Source organism: Tachypleus tridentatus, chromosome 4 (assembly GCF_004210375.1).
Source record: "Tachypleus tridentatus isolate NWPU-2018 chromosome 4, ASM421037v1, whole genome shotgun sequence".
Classification (NCBI taxonomy): domain Eukaryota; kingdom Metazoa; phylum Arthropoda; class Merostomata; order Xiphosura; family Limulidae; genus Tachypleus; species Tachypleus tridentatus.
Window position 1 is genome coordinate 110,931,064 of NC_134828.1, and position 19,471 is coordinate 110,950,534.

At 36.4% G+C, this 19,471-nt stretch overlaps 1 protein-coding gene across 1 annotated transcript in view; it reads left to right on the forward strand.

The window, feature by feature from the left end:
* The window catches only part of LOC143248193 (lachesin-like), a 119,595-nt gene that overhangs the window by 45,320 nt on the left and 54,804 nt on the right, over nucleotides 1-19,471 (forward strand). The window contains exons 4-5 of the mRNA XM_076496626.1: nucleotides 5,744-5,854; nucleotides 8,220-8,288. Coding sequence (XP_076352741.1) covers nucleotides 5,744-5,854; nucleotides 8,220-8,288 — 180 coding nt within the window. The remainder of the gene's footprint in view (nucleotides 1-5,743; nucleotides 5,855-8,219; nucleotides 8,289-19,471) is intronic.

Below are 19,471 nucleotides of genomic sequence, written 5' to 3' on the forward strand. Positions count from 1 at the left end.
TTACAAGAAATGTCACTTTATAGTCAGGTAGATACGTTAACTTACAAGAAATGTCACTTTATAGTCAGGAAGCTAGATTAGCTTACAAGAAATGTCACTTTATAGTTGGTAAGGTAGTTTAACTTACAAGAAATGTCACTTCATAGTCGGAAAGATAGGTTAGCTTACAAGAACTGTCACTTTATAGAGAAATGTCTTATATTTTGTCGTGAAGCTAGGTTAACATGAAAGACAAATCTAATAGACAACAAGGAAACCTGAATCAGTCTTTGGAATTTTGTTATTAATATTTATGAAAATATGAGATACTCAGGGATAAAGTCACTGGTTTTTGAAACTGTTCAAACCGTGTTTAAATTTTTTTTCTCAAATCCTAGGTATAAAAATAGTACACCAATGTTTGCTTTATAAATAATTTCCAAGAATAAATAGAATAATTGTTTGTTTGTTTTGAATTTTCGCGCAAAGCTACTCGAGGGCTATCTTCGCTAACCGTCCCTAATTTAACAGTGTAAGACTGGAGGGAAGGCAGCTAGTCATCACCACCCACGGCCAACTGTTGGGCTACTCTTTTACCAACGAATAGTGGGATTGGCCGTCACATTATAATGCCCCCACGGCTGAAAGGGCGAGCATGTATGGTGCTACATGGATTCGAATCCGTGACCCTCAAATTACGAGTCGAACGCCTTAACCCACCTGGCCATGCCGAGACAAATAGAATAAGTGTAACTGATTTAAAATGTTATTTTCATAAAGATACATTTCGTTTTGAAATGGATTCGCAACTTGAAACTAAATAACAAAAACAAATCTGTAAATCTTCTTAAATAATTAATAACAATGAACATATTCCAAGGTAAGTCAGGGGTAGATTTATGAAGTTGCAATGCTATAATCCAGTGTTCGGGTCCCATAACGGGCAGAGTGCAAATAGCCTATAGCAATAAAATGACTTTTTTTATTTTGTTTGCTTATAGTGTTAAAAAGAAGTACTTATTTCAACTGATTCTAGTTTTTAACTTACAACATTTAGAAACCTGAATTTCCGTCATTTATTTTGAATTAAAAATTGTAAAATAATATTAAACATCGCGTCACCTACTACACTTTTTAATCTATAATTCTCATGTAGACAGATATAAGTTGCACTAAATTAAGGTATTAAATTCATTACCTACTATAGTACAGAGTTTCAAGTCATGGTGTTCGTATCCATACAAGAAAGTGCCTAACGTATTGGTACCAAACTAACATTTCGTACTATTTAGTGCTGTTATATTAATCTCATTCTAATTACGGTCGAATTGTTCAAATGAACCAAAATCATCATTACTATTTAAGTTAGTGTTTACTAGTGTTTTCTATCTGAATAAACGAGCTCATAACACTTTTATTACTCACTCTGAGAATTTTTGCATATTGCTAGGAATACCTTATGCGTGAAATGTAATGACGATCCCCAAACCATTTAGCCACCGAAAGCTTGAGATTTATAATTACATTACTGAAAGAGCAGCCTAGTTGAGAAAAAAAAATACATGCATTTTAATACAGAAGAAAAGTAGTCTTACGATTTTTCTTCACTTTTTTCATCACTATTTTGTACACCAGCTGCTAGTGGTATAGGTATATGTTCTCTAAGCCTTGCCTCAGAACGTTATGTATGATTTACGAAATTCAGCTAGAAGTAAAAAATGGTAAAAAATAAATTATTCACACTTTATTACATTAAATTTATATCGGAAATAGAGGAAGGTGAAATAATTTATTGTGGGTACTGTTTGGAGTTATTTGACGTTGAGAAGGTGTTTTTAGTTTTGTCTGTAATATCAAACTCAAAACAAATATAAATTCGAAAACGACAAAAAGACAATGTTTTTGTCATTAAAAACCCACCTCATTAGAACGTGATTAATTAGAGTTAATTAATTCACAGCAACTAAGGTCTTTCATTGACTTCTTAGCATCGATTAAGTTTCCTTTCTGTGTTCAAAGTTTCACCTTCTGTAATATCACTAAAGTATTAAACAAGAAATATTAAACAAACATTATTGTGTTTCGCATCATAAGGTATACATAGTTAATTGAATTATATTAAATAAACATCATTATTGTGTTTCGCATCATAAGGTATACATAGTTAATTGAATTATATTAAATAAACATCATTATTGTGTTTCGCATCATAAGGTATACATAGTTAATTGAATTATATTTGGTTACATCAATTACCTGAACATTCGATGTATTAAAAAGGTCTATTTGTTTACTCTAACAGCAAAAGTATGCAACGGGGTATTTGCCCTCTGACCTTTGCAGGGATCAAGCCCTGATTTTTAAAGTTAAAACATCACATTTAGTATTCAGCTACGCAGTGTCTGTACAAATGTCAAAGAAGACATCGTCAGTGCCGTTTAAATATGAGTCGTATCCAAGTACGTTGTTGTGGGGTCTTTGTTACACTAAACTAAAGTAAAAACACATAAACTATTATACTCAGATAGCTTTTTGAAACTGTTATAAAACTAAGTAATATACAGACCATGGATTACACTATGAAGCAAAATTTTTACTTTTTCTTGTTCCTGGGCAGAAAGTGTTATTTCCCAATTGCTTATGCCTAAAGTAAATAGAAAAGACATAATTTTCTCCTCAAACTTTGCTTTTGTGACCTGGGAGTGTATAACAAAAACATGATGGGAGACTATATTTGAGGGCTGATACCTGAAAGAGATTTACATTACAGTAGGAAATCTCGAAAATCTACTCACTTCTAAACATTTTTGTATAACTTTAGTATAAATACATGTAAATCTTGATTCATATGTTTTACTCTGACCTTACGTGAATGAAAATATGCAAATTTGTCTGTTTTTATATAGAAAATAGGTTAATTTCTAAATTTCATTATCCAAATCACAAAAGCAAAGTTTGAAGGGAATAATGGACATTTTCTTTACTTTTACAACATAAGCAATTAAGAAATAACACATACTATCCAGGAACACAATTTGTGTTACATAGTGTAATAACACATACTATCCAGGAACACAATTTGTGTTACATAGAGTAATAACACATACTATCACGAAACAAAATTTGTGTTGCATAGTGTAATAACACATACTATCCAGGAATAAATGTTGTATTACACAGTGTAATACTTGTTTTATTCAGTTTTCTTTTACAATATGTATAGTATTTTCATAAAGTGGCCCGGCATGGCCAGGTGGGTTAAGGCGTTCGACTCGTAATCCGAGGGTCGCGGGCTCGAATCCCCGTCGCACCAAACATACTCGCCATTTCAGCCGTGGAGGCGTTATAATGTTACGGTATATCTCACTATTCGTTGATAAAAGAGTAGCCCAAGAGCTAGTGGTAAGTGGTGATGACTAGCTGCCTTCAGCCCGGCGTGGCCAAGCGTGTTAAGGCGTGCGACTCGTAATCTGAGGGTCGCGGGTTCGCATTCCGGTCGCGCCAAACATGCTCGCCCTTTCAGCCGTGGGGGCGTTATAAGGTGACGGTCAATCCCACTATTCGTTGGTAAAAGAGTAGCCCAAGAGTTGGCGGTGGGTGGTGATGACTAGCTGCCTTCCCTCTAGTCTTACACTACTAAATTAGGGACGGCTAGCACAGATAGCCCTCGAGTAGCGTTGTGCGATATTCCAAAACAAACAAACTAGCTGCCCCCCTCTAGTCTTACACTGCTGAATTAGGGACGGCTAGCACAGATAGCCCTCGAGTAGCTTTGTGCGAAATTCCAAAACAAACAAACTAGCTGCCTCCCCTCTAGTCTTACACTGCTGAATTAGGGACGGCCAGTGCAGATAGCTCTGGAGTAACTTTGCGCGAAATTTAAAAAAAAAATCGTAAATGCTTTTGTTTAGATTCCTTTGATTACAAGATAAAACATTTCTGAACGTAAGTAAATGTAATAATTTTCATCAGGTTTAATCCATTACTCTGCTTAATTTTGTTATATGATTCACTCGAAGCACGTAACGATACATCAATGTAATTCATTGACAACTTAAATAAACGTAACGTATTATCATCTGATTTAACCAGTATAACTAACGATACATCAGTGTAGTTAATTCACTACTTAAGGAAACTCGAGTTACGAGTTTAACGAATAGAACTGACGATTAATCAATGTATTGAATACCCTACTTAAGGAAACTCGAGTTACGAGTTTAATGAATAGAACTGACGATTAATCAATGTAGTTAATTCACTACTTAAGAAAACTCGAGTTACGAGTTTAATGAATAAAACTGACGATTAATCAATGTAATTAATTCACTACTTAAGGAAACTCGAGTTACGAGTTTAACGAATAGAACTGACGATTAATCAATGTAGTTAATTCACCACTTAAAGAAACTCGAATTACGAGTTTAACGAATAGAACTGACGATTAATCAATGTAATTAATTCACTACTTAAAGAAACTTGAGTTACGAGTTGTGACTAATGTGTTAAGTGAAAGCTTTTATCTGATATATTATATGAAAAACTACAGCTCCAGTACTTTTAAACTGTGTTAACTCCACTTAATTCATATACGTTGCAGTTATGTCACTAAAAGATGTAATAAGGTAATTTATAAATGTTTTTTACATGCTAATTTCCCCATTCATCAAGATATATTTTAAATCTTTGTGAATAATTTGATAAGATACAAATTTATAGAAGGTATTACAAGTTTTAATATCAACATATCCGATTCTAGTTCGCTGAGGTGAGTGAAACTGGCTCTCTGCTCATTTCTTTTGGTGTTGTGATTTACCATAAGCTCTCGTGGACTTCCAGCTAAAATTTAAAATAAATTATGTTTAATATACCTGATCAGTAACAATTATTTAAATACATTATGTTTAATATGCCTGATTAGTAACCCTTACTTTTGTCTCAGTTAAAAAAAATGTTGACTAAGGTTCTTAAGAAATCTCAAATTACCTTTAACACCTGAGCGAAGTAAGTTACCTTCAATGATCAAACTGAAATTAACCCAATAATGAATACTTCTAATTTAGCATACTATTTGTGCTTACACTTGTCAGAATGAATCAATTAGCGACGTTTTCGGGCATAATTCCAACAATAATTCTCTCAATATTTGTTCAGTCGATAAGATTTAGGTTAGGACTGTTTTTTAATATATATACAAGAGCATCTGAATGTCCTCGAAATATGAAACCTGACTAGTAACATATTTTAATGTTTATTTCGATGTAAGTGTTAATAGAATATTGATAACGAAGCTCATCGTTACATTTATATTCAGTCAAAAAATTAAAACCAAGTAGCGGCTTCAACAGTAAAGCCCATCATAATTTTTTTTTTTCTTTTGTTGGTAATGCTTCGTTCAGAAGTTCGTAAGATGACCTAGTGGTTTACTATTCTAAACAAATCAGTTCGTTTCAGAAGTTACATAGCAAACACGTTCCTCTTTGAAACTTCTAATCACGTTTAACATATCCATCTATTTTAAATTTAGAAATAAAACATGACACAGTCATAGATTGTACTTGGTTAATTGTTACAACAGTAAGTAAAATAAATTAACAGAGGTTTTGTTTTATTCACAGAAATATAAACAGTTAGTGTGTTAATGACGAATAATTCCTGTTACGTGTGAAGTATTATGATTTATCTATTCTAGATTACTCTTCTGAAACAGGAGATTTATAATTACGATTTATAATAGTTATTTGTTGTTATTTTTTTTACCTAGAGATTCCAGCCCCTGTAACACCACCACATTATACAGATACGTTTCTGCCTAAATCAGAAAAATTGTGGAACAGTCTTTCCCATAATGTAGCTTCTAAGCCTAACGAGAAAGGTATTTGAGAATGTGATCAATCTAAACTGTATATTCCGATATTGTTATCAATGTAGCTTCTAAGCCTAACGAGAAAGATATTTGAGAATGTGATCAAGCTAATCTGTTCCGATATTGTTATCAATATAGCTTCTAAGCCTAACGAGAAAGATATTTGAGAATGTGATCAATCTAAACTGTATATTCCGATATTGTTATCAATGTAGCTTCTAAGCCTAACGAGAAAGATATTTGAGAATGTGATCAAGCTAATCTGTTCCGATATTGTTATCAATATAGCTTCTAAGCCTAACGAGAAAGATATTTGAGAATGTGATCAATCTAAACTGTATATTCCAATATTGCTATCAATATAGCTTCTAAGCCTAACGAGAAAGATATTTGAGAATGTGATCAAGCTAATCTGTTCCGATATTGTTATCAATATAGCTTCTAAGCCTAACGAGAAAGATATTTGAGAATGTGATCAATTGTTATCTAAACTGTATATTCCAATATTGCTATCAATATAGCTTCTAAGCCTAACGAGAAAGATATTTGAGAATGTGATCAAGCTAATCTGTTCCGATATTGTTATCAATGTAGCTTCTAAGCCTAACGAGAAAGATATTTGAGAATGTGATCAAGCTAAACTGTTCCGATATTGTTATCAATATAGCTTCTAAGCCTAACGAGAAAGATATTTGAGAATGTGATCAAGCTAATCTGTTCCGATATTGTTATCAATGTAGCTTCTAAGCCTAACGAGAAAGATATTTGAGAATGTGATCAATCTAAACTGTATATTTCAATATTGCTATCAATATAGCTTCTAAGCCTAACGAGAAAGATATTTGAGAATGTGATCAAGCTAATCTGTTCCGATATTGTTATCAATGTAGCTTCTAAGCCTAACGAGAAAGATATTTGAGAATGTACTCAAGCAAAACCATTATTCCCATATTGTTATCAAGTGTTAATTAGTAGTATGTACTAAGTGTTCTTAAAGCAGTCAAGTTTCCCTTATTATATTTGATTACCAAACAGGCATAATTCTTGTACCAGATTACATTTTGTTTAACACGAGTATGTTACACCTCATAATAGTTAATTTATAAAAAATCCAATATCTAAGTGACTTTTTCTGCACATCATAGATATATTATTTAAAATAACAGAGAGGTATACATATATTTCTTTGGCTATAGGTATGTCTGTTTGATATCTTGGTAATAGGAGGGACGCATCTATCTAGTTCACTTACTTAATCTTTTACTTTGAGTACTAAGAATAGACACGGTTTCTTCCTCTTTTCAATTTCTATGGAGATGTTATTTACTTTAGGGTTTCAAATGAAGGCCATCTCTTAGTAAGCGAAGAGAAAGAGCGTTTTCTAATCACCAAACTACTGCCAGCATCGTCTCCAGCGTGCCAACTCATCCTTATTTAATTTTTACATTAAAATTTGCTTTTCAAAGTCGTTTCTACTTTTCAATTAAATCTATACTGAAGATACTAGTTTAACTTTTTTTTCAATGTATACAAACAGAACTGAAATACACCTCGAAATGTGAATCTAGAGTAATAGAATATTTAAGGTGACGTTCCAACCAAAGTCTGTTTATTCTTTAGAGTAAGGTTTCTAACTGAACTTACTGACGTTTCTGATATTACGCGACTTATTATTTAGCATATTAAGATATATATAATAGTTTTAAAAGGGTAAAAGAAACTTAAATAGATACAATATCGATCTAACACGTATTATATGTTTATTTATTTGTATACATAAATAGATATATATATTCAAATAAATATATTTGAATTATAATCTAAAATATATAAATAGCCATAAAAGTAGTTTTAAAAGCATAACCACACTTGACTCTGTACTGTTTCTACCGCGGAGAATCAAATCCCAATTTTAAATGTCTAAGTCAGGAAGCCTACCGCTTCCTTCCTCAAAAGGCTCAGCATGATCAGGTGGGTTAAAGCGTTCGACTCGTAATCTGAGGGTCGCGGGTTTGAATCCCGTTACACCAAACATGCTCGCCCTTTCAGCAGTGGGGACGTTATAATGTCACGGTTAATCCCACTATTCATTGGCAGAAGAGTAACCCAAGAGTTGGCAGTGGGTGGTGATGACTAGCTGCTTTCCCATCTAATCTTACACTGTTAAATTAGGGACGACTAGCGAAGATAGTCCTCGTGTATCTTTGTTCGAAATTCAAAAACAAAAAAACAAACAACCCTCCTAAAAAATAAAAAAAGGTGTATTGTACAAATGCTATTAAGAAATATTTAAGTATTTAACTGTGAGCAGATTAATAATTTGATAACTACACCATTAAATACATTCTCATGCTATGTATTCGTAATTCTACAGATAATATTATTAATGTTGTACAACCTGACAACATTGTCACTTCATCAGAAGACCACACTGCTGTTTCAGGTAAGGTTGTTTGTTTTTTTTATAAATTGAAAGTTTTACTAGTATTTTTGCGGAAAAGTTATAAAATAAAAAAAAACACTTACACATTTTAGAAGTTTCACTTCTATATGGTGCAGACATTTTGTAATCGTTCACAAAGTTATTTGGTCATTTTACGGTCTTGTTCTATTAATCTTAGGTATATATGGTGTAGGCCTGGCATGGCCAGGTGGGTTAAGGAGTGCGACTCGTAATCTGAGGGTCGCGGGATCGAATCCACGTCGTACCACAAATGTTTGCCTTTTCAGTCGTGCGGGCGTTATATAGTAACGGTCAATCCCACTATTCGTTGGTAAAAGAGTAGCTCAAGAGTTGGCGGTGGGTGGAGATGACTAGCTGCCTTCCCTTTAGCCTTACACTGCCTAAATTAGGAACGGCTAGCGCATATAGCCATCGAGTAGCTTTGTGAGAAATTCAAACCAAAATAACAAACAATTTACTGCAGGTATGTGTTCACAAAATATTAACACAAGTCTCACTTTTGATTATGGCCTTAGACAATAAACTATAGTTTTAGATGTGAGAGGGTTATAGATTCACCCCTCATTTCCGTTCGTAATATTACATTTGTAGTTTCATCTTGCACGTGACTCTTGCAAATTTAACAGATGACGCCCATCTCCGTAACTGTTTGGATCCTTCAATGGCAGGATATTCTCAACTAAAACAGGCACCTGGCAGAATAAAAATATGCGTATGTGTCTGTACGTATGTTAAGGTTATGTGTTTTGCTGCTGAAACAACAACTACATGAGTTACAACGATACCCTTACTGAGAATACAAACATCACTAAAAATAAAAGATTCAACATTGTTTCTAACACTGCATCTGACAATAGTTCAAAAATCGATTTGTCATTTATTATGTACCACCTACCCTTATATAGTATCTGTAATGAAAATAAACTAATTATCTATTTCAGTAATTATTCGGACCTCGGATTTTGCTGTTTTATTCTGTTGTTTGACAATGATACCTTACAGATAAAAGGTGAAATATTGCATTTCCGTCTTGTTTTATGGTAGTGTTACGTTGCAGATAGAAGGTGAAGTGCTGCTGTTTCCGTCTTGTTGTGTTGTAGTGTTACGTTGTAGATAGAAGATGAAGTGTTAATGTTTCCGTCCTGTTGTGTTGTAGTGTTACGTTGTAGATAGAAGATGAAGTGTTAATGTTTCGGTCCTGTTGTGTTGTAGTGTTACGTTGTAGACAGAAAGTGGAGTGCTGCTATTTCAGTCTTGTCAAGTTGTTGGGTTACGTTGTAGATAGAAGGTGAAGTGCTGTTTCCGTCTTTTTGTGTTGTAGTGTTACGTTGTAGATAGAAGATGAAGTGTTAATGGTTCCGTCGTGTTGTGTTGTAGTGTTACGTTGTAGATAGAATTTGAAGAAGTGATGAAGTGTTGAAGATAGAATGTTTCCATTCCGTCGTGTTGTGTGGTAGTGTTACCTTGTAGATAGAAGGTGAAGTGATGCTGTTTCCGACTTGTTGTTTTGTAGTGTTACGTCGCAAATAGAAGGAGAAGTGTTGAAGTTTCCGTCTTGTTGTGTGGTAGTGTTACGTTGTAGATAAAAGGTGAAGTGTTAATGTTTCCGTCTTGTTGTGTGGTAGTGTTATGTTGTAGATAGAAGGTGAAGTGTTATTGTTTCTGTCTTTTTATATTGTTGTGTTACGTTACAGATAAAAGGTGAAGTGCTGCTGTTTCCGTCTTGTTGTCTTGTAGTGTTACGTTGTAGATTGAAAGTGAAATGCTGCTGTTTCCGTCTTGTTCTGTTGTAGTGTTACGTTGTAGATTTAAGGTGAAATGTTAATGTTTGCGTCCTCTTGTGTGGCAGTTTTAAGTTGCAATTAGAAGATGAAGTGTTAAAGTTTCCGTCTTGTTGTGTTGTAGTGTTACGTCGCAGATAGAAGGTGAATTATTGATATTTTCGTACTACTATTTGGTAGTGTTACCTTCTAGATAGAAGGTGAAGTGCTACTGTTTCCGTCTTCTTGTGTGGTAGTGTTACGTCGCAGATAGAAGGTGAAGTGTTGATGTTTCCGTCTTGTTGTGTGGTAGTGTTACGTTGTAGATAGAAGGTGAAGTTGTATTGTTTCCGTCTTGTGGTGTGGTAGTGTTACGTTGTAGATTTAAGGTGAAATTTTAATGTTTGCGTCCTGTTGTGTGGCAGTTTTACGTTGCAATTAGAAGATGAAATGTTAAAGTTTCCGTCTTGATGTGTGGTAGTGTTACGTCGCAGATAGAAGGTGAAGTATTGATATTTTCGTACTGCTATTTGGTAGTGTTACCTTCTAGATAGAAGGTGAAGTGCTACTATTTCCGTCTTCTTGTGTGGTAGTGTTACGTCGCAGATAGAAGGTGAAGTGTTGATGTTTCCGTCTTGTTGTGTGGTAGTGTTACGTTGTAGATAGAAGATGAAGTGGTACTGTTTCCGTCTTGTGGTGTGGTAGATAGAAGGTGAAGTGCTGCTGTTTCCGTCTGGTTGTATTGTGGTGTTACGTTGCAGATAAAAGGTGAAGTTTTAATGTATCCGTCCTGTTCTGTTGTAGTGTTAGGTCGGAGATAGAAGGTGAAGTGTTGCTGGTTTCTTCTTGTTGTGTGGTAGTGTTAGGTTGTAGATAGAAGATGAAATGTTGATGTTTCCCTCTTGTTGTGTGGTAGAATTACGTTGTAGAAAGAAAGTGAAGTGCTGCTTTTTCCGTCTTGTTGTGTTGTTGTGTTACGTTGCAGATAGAAGGTGAAGTGTTGATGTTTCCGTCTTGTTGTGTGGTAGTGTTACGTTGTAGATAGAAGGTGAAGTGATACTGTTTCCGTCTTGTTGTGTGGTAGTGTTACGTTGTAGATAGAAGGTGAAGTGGTACTGTTTCCGTCTTGTTGTGTGGTAGTGTTGCGTTGTAGAGACAAGGTGAAGTGTTGATGCTTCCGTCCTGTTGTTTGGTAGTGTAACGTTGTAGATAGATGGTGAAGTGTTAATGTTTGTGTCCTGTTGTGTTGTAGTGTTACGTCGCAGATAGAATATGAAGTGTTAATATTTCCGTCCTGTTCTGTTGTAGTGTTAGGTCGCAGATAGAAGGTGAAGTGTTGATATTTTCGTCCTGCTATTTGGTTGTGTTACCTTGTAGATAGAAGGTGAAGTGCTGCTGTTTCCGTCTTGTTGTGTTACGTTATGGATAAAAGGTGAAATGCTGCTGTTTCCGTCTTGTTGTGTTACGTTATAGATAAAAGGTGAAATGCTGCTGTTTCCGTCTTGTTGTGTTGCAGTTATTCGTTGCAAATAGAAAAAGAAGTGTTAATGTTTCCGTCCTGTTGTGTGGTCGTGTTACGTTGTAGATAGAAGGTGAAGTGGTGATGTTTCCGTCTTGTTTTGTGGTAGTGTTACGATTTAGATAGAAGGTGAAGTGTTGATGTTTCCGTCTTGTTGTGTTGTGGGGTTACGTTGCGGATAAAAGGTGAAGTTTTAATATATCTGTCCTGTTGTGTTGTAGTGTTACGTCGCAGATCGAATATGAAGTGTTAATATTTCCGTCCTGTTCTCTTGTAGTGTTAGGTCGCAGATAGAAGGTGAAGTGTTGATGGTTTCGTTTTGTTGTGTGGTAGAATTACGTTGTAGAAATAAAGTGAAGTGCTGCTTTTTCCGTCTTGTTGTGTGGTAGTGTTACGTTGTAGATAGAAGGTGAAGTGGTACTGTTTCCGTCTTGTTGTGTGGTAGTGTTACGTTGTATATAGAAAGTGAAGTGCTGATGTTTCCGTCTTGTTGTGTTGTAGTGTTACGTTGAGGATAGAAGATGAAGTGTTGATGTGTCCCTCTTGTTGTGTTGTAGTGTTATGTTGTAGTGTTATGTTGTAGATAGAAGGTGAAGTGTTAATATTTACGTCTTGTTGTGTTGTAGTGTTACGTTGTAGATAGAAGGTGAGGTGCTGCTGTTTCCGTCTTTTGTATTGTAGTGTTACGTTGTAGATAAAAGGTGAAGTGTTGATGTTTCCGTTTTGTTGTGTTGTAGTGTTACATTGTAGATAGAAGGTGATGTGCTGCTTTTTCCGTCTTGTGGTGTTGTTGTGTTACGTTGTAGATAGAAAATGAAGTGCTGCTATTTCCGTCTTGTTGTGTGGTAGTGTTACGTTGTAGATAGAAGGTGAAGTGGAACTGTTTCCGTCTTGTTGTGTGGTAGTGTTACGTCGCATATAGAATATGAAGTGTTAATATTTCCGTCCTGTTCTGTTGTAGTGTTACGTTGCAGATAGAAGGTGAAGTGTTGATGGTTTCGTCTTCTTGTGTGGTAGTGTGACGTTGTAGATTTAAGGTGAAGTGTTAATGTTTCCGTCTTGTTGTGTTGTAGTGTTAGGTTGTAGATAGAAGGTGAAATGTTGATGTTTCCGTCTTGTTGTGTGGTAGAATTACGTTGTAGAAAGAAAGTCAAGTGCTGCTTTTTCCGTCTTCTGGTGTTGTTGTGTTACGTTGCAGATAAAAGGTGAAGTAGAGCTGTTTCTCTCTTGTTGTGTTGTAGTGTTACGTTGTAGATTTAAGGTGAAATGTTAATGTTTGCGTCCTGTTGTGTGGCAGTTTTACGTTGCAAATAGAAGATGAAATGTTAATGTTTCCGTCCTGTTGTGTTGTAGTGTTACGTCGCAGATAGAAGGTGAAGTATTGATATTTTCGTACTGCTATTTGGTAGTGTTACCTTGTAGATAGAAAATGAAGTGCTGCTATTTCCCTCTTGTTGTATTGTGGTGTTACGTTGCAGATAAAAGGTGAAGTTTTAATGTATCCGTCCTGTTCTGTTGTAGTGTTAGGTGGAGATAGAAGGTGAAGTGTTGCTGGTTTCTTCTTGTTGTGTGGTAGTGTTAGGTTGTAGATAGAAGATGAAATGTTGATGTTTCCCTCTTGTTGTGTAGTAGAATTACGTTGTAGAAAGAAAGTGAAGTGCTGCTTTTTCCGTCTTGTGGTGTTGTTGTGTTACGTTGCAGATAGAAGGTGAAGTGTTGATGTTTCCGTCTTGTTGTGGGGTATTGTTACGTTGTAGATAGAAGGTGAAGTGGTACTGTTTCCGTCTTGTTGTGTGGTAGTGTTACGTTGTAGATAGAAGGTGAAGTGGTACTGTTTCCGTCTTGTTGTGTGGTAGTGTTGCGTTGTAGACACAAGGTGAAGTGTTGATGCTTCGGTCCTGTTGTTTGGTAGTGTAACGTTGTAGATAGATGGTGAAGTGTTAATGTTTGTGTCCTGTTGTGTTGTAGTGTTACGTCGCAGATAGAATATGAAGTGTTAATATTTCCGTCCTGTTCTATTGTAGTGTTAGGTCGCAGATACAAGGTGAAGTGTTGATATTTTCGTCCTGCTATTTGGTTGTGTTACCTTGTAGATAGAAGGTCAAGTGCTGCTGTTTCCGTCTTGTTGTGTTACGTTATAGATAAAAGGTGAAATGCTGCTGTTTCCGTCTTGTTGTGTTACGTTATAGATAAAAGGTGAAATGCTGCTGTTTCCGTCTTGTTGTGTTGCTGTTATTCGTTGCAAATAGAAAATGAAGTGTTAATGTTTCCGTCTTGTTGTGTGGTCGTGTTACGTTGTAGATAGAAGGTGAAGTGGTGATGTTTCCGTCTTGTTTTGTGGTAGTGTTACGTTTTAGATAGAAGGTGAAGTGTTGATGTTTCCGTCATGTTGTGTTGTAGTGTTATGTTGTAGATAGAAGGTGAAGTGTTAATAATTCCGTCTTGTGGTGTTGTTGTGTTACGTTCTAGATAGAAAATGAAGTGCTGCTGTTTCCGTCTTCTTGTGTTGTAGTGTTACGTTGTAGACAGAAGATGAAGTGTTGATGTTTCCGTCCTGTTGTTTGGTAGTGTAACGTTGTAGATAGATGGTGAAGTGTTAATGTTTTCGTCTTGCTATTTGGTAGTGTTACCTTGTAGATAAAAGGTGAAGTGCTACTGTTTCCGTCTTGTTGTGTTGTAGTGTTACGTTGTAGATAGAAGGTGAAGTGTTGATGTTTCCGTCTTGTTGTGTTGTAGTGTTACGTTGTAGATAGAAGGTGAAGTGTTGATGTTTTCGTCTTGTTGTTTGGTAGTGTTACCTTGTAGATAGAAGGTAAAGTGCTGCTGTTTCCGTCTTGTTGTGTTACGTTATGGATAAAAGGTGAAATGCTGCTGTTTCCGTCTTGTTGTGTTACGTTATAGATAAAAGGTGAAATGCTGCTGTTTCCGTCTTGTTGTGTTGCAGTTATTCGTTGCAAATAGAAAATGAAGTGTTAATGTTTCCGTCCTGTTGTGTTGTAGTGTTACGTTGCAGATAGAAGGTGAAGTGTTGATGTTTCCGTCTTGTTGTGTGGTAGTGTTACGTTGTAGATAGAAGGTGAAGTGTTGATGTTTCCGTCTTGTTGTGTGGTGGTGTTACGTTGTAGATAGAAGGTGAAGTGTTGATGTTTCCGTCTTGTTGTGTTGTAGTGTTACGTTGTAGATAGAAGGTGAAGTGTTGATGTTTCCGTCTTGTTGTGTTGTAGTGTTACGTTGTAGATAGAAGGTGAAGTGTTGATGTTTCCGTCTTGTTGTGTGGTAGTGTTACGTTGTAGATATAAAGGTGAAGTGTGCTTTTTCCGTCTTGTTGTGTGGTAGTGTTACGTTGTAGATAGAAGGTGAAGTGCTACTGTTTCCGTCTTATTGTGTAGTAGTGTTACGTTGTAGATAGAAGATGAAGTGTTGATGTTTCCGTCTTGTTGTGTTGTAGTGTTACGTTGAGGACAGAAGATGAAGTGTTGATGTGTCCGCCTTGTTGTGTTGCAGTGTTATGTTGTAGTGTTATGTTGTAGATAGAAGGTGAAGTGTTAATATTTCCGTCTTGTTGTGTTGTAGTGTTACGTTGTAGATAGAAGGTGAAGTGCTGCTGTTTCCGTCTTCTTGTGTTGTAGTGTTACGTTGTAGATAGAAGGTGAAGTGTTGATTGATAGTTTCGTTCCTGTTGTTTGGTAGTGTGTTACGTTGTAGATAAATGGTGAAGTGTTAATGTTTGTGTCCTGTTGTGTGGTAGTGTTACGTCGCATATAGAATATGAAGTGTTAATATTTCCGTCCTGTTCTGTTGTAGTGTTACGTCGCAGATAGAAGGTGAAGTGTTGATGGTTTCGTCTTGTTGTGTGGTAGTGTTACGTTGTAGATAGAAGGTGAAGTGTTAATGTTTCCGTCTTGTTGTGTTGTAGTGTTACGTTGTAGATAGAAGGTGAAATGTTGATGTTTCCGTCTTGTTGTGTGGTAGTGTTACGTTGTAGATAGAAGGTGAAGTGCTGCTGTTTCCGTCTTGTTGTGTTGTAGTGTTACGTTGTAGATAGAAGGTGAAGTGTTGATGTTTCCGTCTTGTTGTGTTGTAGTGTTACGTTGTAGATAGAAGGTGAAGTGATGATGTTTCCGTCTTGTTGTGTGGTAGTGTTACGTTGTAGATAGAAGATGAAGTGTTAATGTTTCCGTCTTGTTGTGTTGTAGTGTTACGTTGCAGATAGAAGGTGAAGTGTTGATGTTTCCGTCTTGCTTTGTGGTAGTGTTACGTTGTAGATAGAAGGTGAAGTGCTGCTGTTTCCGTCTTGTTGTATTGTAGTGTTACGTTGCAGATAGAAGGTGAAGTGTTAATGTTTCCGTCTTGTTGTGTTGTAGTGTTACGTTGTAGATAGAAGGTGAAGTGTTGCTGTTTCCGTCTTGTTGTGTGGTAGTGTTACGTTGTAGATAGAAGGTGAAGTGTTGATGTTTCCGTCTTGTTGTGTTGTAGTGTTACGTTGTAGATAGAAGGTGAAGTGTTAATGTTTCCGTCTTGTTGTGTTGTAGTGTTACGTTGTAGATAGAAGGTGAAGTGTTGATGTTTCCGTCTTGTTGTGTGGTAGTGTTACGTTGTAGATAGAAGGTGAAGTGTTGATGTTTCCGTCTTGTTGTGTGGTAGTGTTACGTTGTAGATAGAAGGTGAAGTGCTGCTGTTTCCGTCTTGTTGTGTTGTAGTGTTACGTTGTAGATAGAAGGTGAAGTGTTGATGTTTCCGTCTTGTTGTGTGGTAGTGTTACGTTGTAGATAGAAGGTGAAGTGGTACTGTTTCCGTCTTGTTGTGTGGTAGTGTTACGTCGCATATAGAATATGAAGTGTTAATGTTTCCGTCCTGTTCTGTTGTAGTGTTACGTTGCAGATAGAAGGTGAAGTGTTGATGTTTTCGTCTTGTTGTGTGGTAGTGTTACGTTGTAGATAGAAGGTGAAGTGTTGATGTTTCCGTCTTGTTGTGTTGTAGTGTTACGTTGTAGATAGAAGGTGAAGTGCTGCTGTTTCCGTCTTGTTGTGTTGTAGTGTTACGTTGTAGATAGAAGGTGAAGTGCTGCTGTTTCCGTCTTGTTGTGTTGTGAAGTGTTACGTTGCAGATAGAAAATGAAGTGTTAATGTTTCCGTCTTGTTGTGTTGTAGTGTTACGTTGTAGATAAAAGGTGAAGTGGTGATGTTTCCGTCTTGTTGTGTGGTAGTGTTACGTTTTAGATAGAAAATGAAGTGTTGATGTTTCCCTCTTGTTGTGTTGTAGAGTTACGTTGTAGACAGAAGGTGAAGTGTTGATGTTTCCGTCTTGTTGTGTTGTAGTGTTACGTTGTAGATAGAAGGTGAAGTGTTGATGTTTCCGTCTTGTTGTGTTGTAGTGTTACGTTGTAGATAGACGTTGTAGATGAAGTGTTGATGTTTCCGTCTTGTTGTTTGGTAGTGTTACGTTGTAGATAGAAGGTGAAGTGTTAATGTTTCCGTCTTGTTGTATTTGTAGTGTTACGTTGTAGATAGAAGGTGAAGTGTTGATGTTTCCGTCTTGTTGTGTTGTAGTGTTACGTTGTAGATAGAAGGTGAAGTGTTGCTGTTTCCGTCTTGTTGTGTTGTAGTGTTACGTTGTAGATAGAAGGTGAAGTGTTAATGTTTCCGTCTTGTTGTGTTGTAGTGTTACGTTGTAGATAGAAGAAGGTGAAGTGAAGTTGATATGTTTCCGTCTTGTTGTTGGTAGTGTTACCTTGTAGATAGAAGGTGAAGTGCTACTGTTTCCGTCTTGTTGTGTGGTAGTGTTACGTTGTAGATAGAAGGTGAAGTGTTGATGTTTCCGTCTTGTTGTGTTGTAGTGTTATGTTGTAGATAGAAGGTGAAGTGCTGCTGTTTCCGTCTTGTTGTATTGTAGTGTTACGTTGTAGATAAAAGGTGAAGGGATGCTGTTACCGTCTTGTTGTATGGTAGTGTTACGTTTTAGATTTAAGGTGAAGTGTTAATGTTTCCGTCTTGTTGTGTTGTAGTGTTACGTTGCAGATAGAAAATGAAGAGTTAATGTTTCCGTCTTGTTGTGTTGTAGTGTTACGTTGTAGATAGATGGTGAAGTGTTGATGTTTTCGTCTTGTTGTGTGGTGGTGTTACGTTGTAGATAGAAGGTGAAGTGGTGATGTTTCCGTCTTGTTGTGTGGTAGTGTTACGTTGTAGATAGAAGGTGAAGTGTTGATGTTTCCGTCTTGTTGTGTTGTAGTGTTACGTTGTAGATAGAAGGTGAAGTGTTAATATTTCCGTCTTGTTGTGTTGTAGTGTTACGTTGTAGATAGAAGGTGAAGTGCTGCTGTTTCCGTCTTGTTGTGTTGTAGTGTTACGTTGTAGATAGAAGGTGAAGTGTTGATGTTTCCGTCTTGTTGTGTTGTAGTGTTACGTTGTAGATAGAAGGTGAAGTGCTGCTTTTTCCGTCTTGTGGTGTTGTTGTGTTACGTTGTAGATAGAAAATGAAGTGTTGCTGTTTCCGTCTTGTTGTGTTGTAGTGTTACGTTGTAGATAGAAGGTGAAGTGTTGATGTTTCCGTCTTGTTGTGTGGTAGTGTTACGTTGTAGATAGAAGGTGAAGTGTTAATGTTTCCGTCTTGTTGTGTTGTAGTGTTACGTTGCAGATAAAAGGTGAAGTGTTGATGGTTTCGTCTTGTTCTATGGTGGTGTTACGTTGTAGATAAAAGGTGAAGTGGTGATGTTTCCGTCTTGTTGTGTGGTAGTGTTACGTTTTAGATAGAAGGTGAAGTGTTGATGTGTCCGTCTTGTTGTGTTGCAGTGTTATGTTGTAGTGTTATGTTGTAGATAGAAGGTGAAGTGTTAATATTTACGTCTTGTTGTGTTGTAGTGTTACCTTGTAGATAAAAGGTGAAGTGCTACTGTTTCCGTCTTGTTGTGTGGTAGTGTTACGTTGTAGATAGAAGGTGCAGTGTTGATGTTTCCGTCTTGTTGTGTTGTAGTGTTATGTTGTAGATAGAAGGTGAAGTGCTGCTGTTTCCGTCTTGTTGTATTGTAGTGTTACGTTGTAGATAAAAGGTGAAGGGCTGCTGTTTCCGTCTTGTTGTTTGGTAGTGTTACGTTTTAGATTTAAGGTCAAGTGATAATGTTTCCGTCTTGTTGTGTTGCAGTTATTCGTTGCAAATAGAAAATGAAGTGTTAATGTTTCCGTCCTGTTGTGTTGTAGTGTTACGTTGCAGATAAAAGGTGAAGTGTTGATGGTTTCGTCTTGTTGTGTGGTAGTGTTACGTTGCAGATAAAAGGTGAAGTGTTGATGTTTCGTCTTGTTGTGTGGTAGTGTTACGTTGTAGATAGAAGGTGAAGTGGTGATGTTTCCGTCTTGTTGTGTGGTAGTGTTACGTTTTAGATAGAAGGTGAAGTGTTGATGTTTCCGTCATGTTGTGTTGTAGTGTTATGTTGTAGATAGAAGGTGAAGTATTGATATTTTCGTTCTGCTATTTGGTAGTGTTTCCTTGTAGATAGAAGGTGAAGTGCTACTGTTTCCGTCTTCTTGTGTAGTAGTATTACGTTGTAGATAGAAGATGAAGTGTTGATGTTTCCGTCTTGTTGTGTGGTAGTGTTACGTTGAGGATAGAAGATGAAGTGTTGATGTGTCCCTCTTGTTGTGTTGTAGTGTTATGTTGTAGATAGAAGGTGAAGTGTTAATATTTCCGTCTTGTTGTGTTGTAGTGTTACGTTGTAGATAGAAGGTGAAGTGCTGCTGTTTCCGTCTTCTTGTGTTGTAGTGTTACGTTGTAGACAGAAGGTGAAGTGTTGATGTTTCGTTCCTGTTGTTTGGTAGTGTAACGTTGTAGATAAATGGTGAAGTGTTAATGTTTGTGTCCTCTTGTGTTCTAGTGTTACGATCGCATATAGA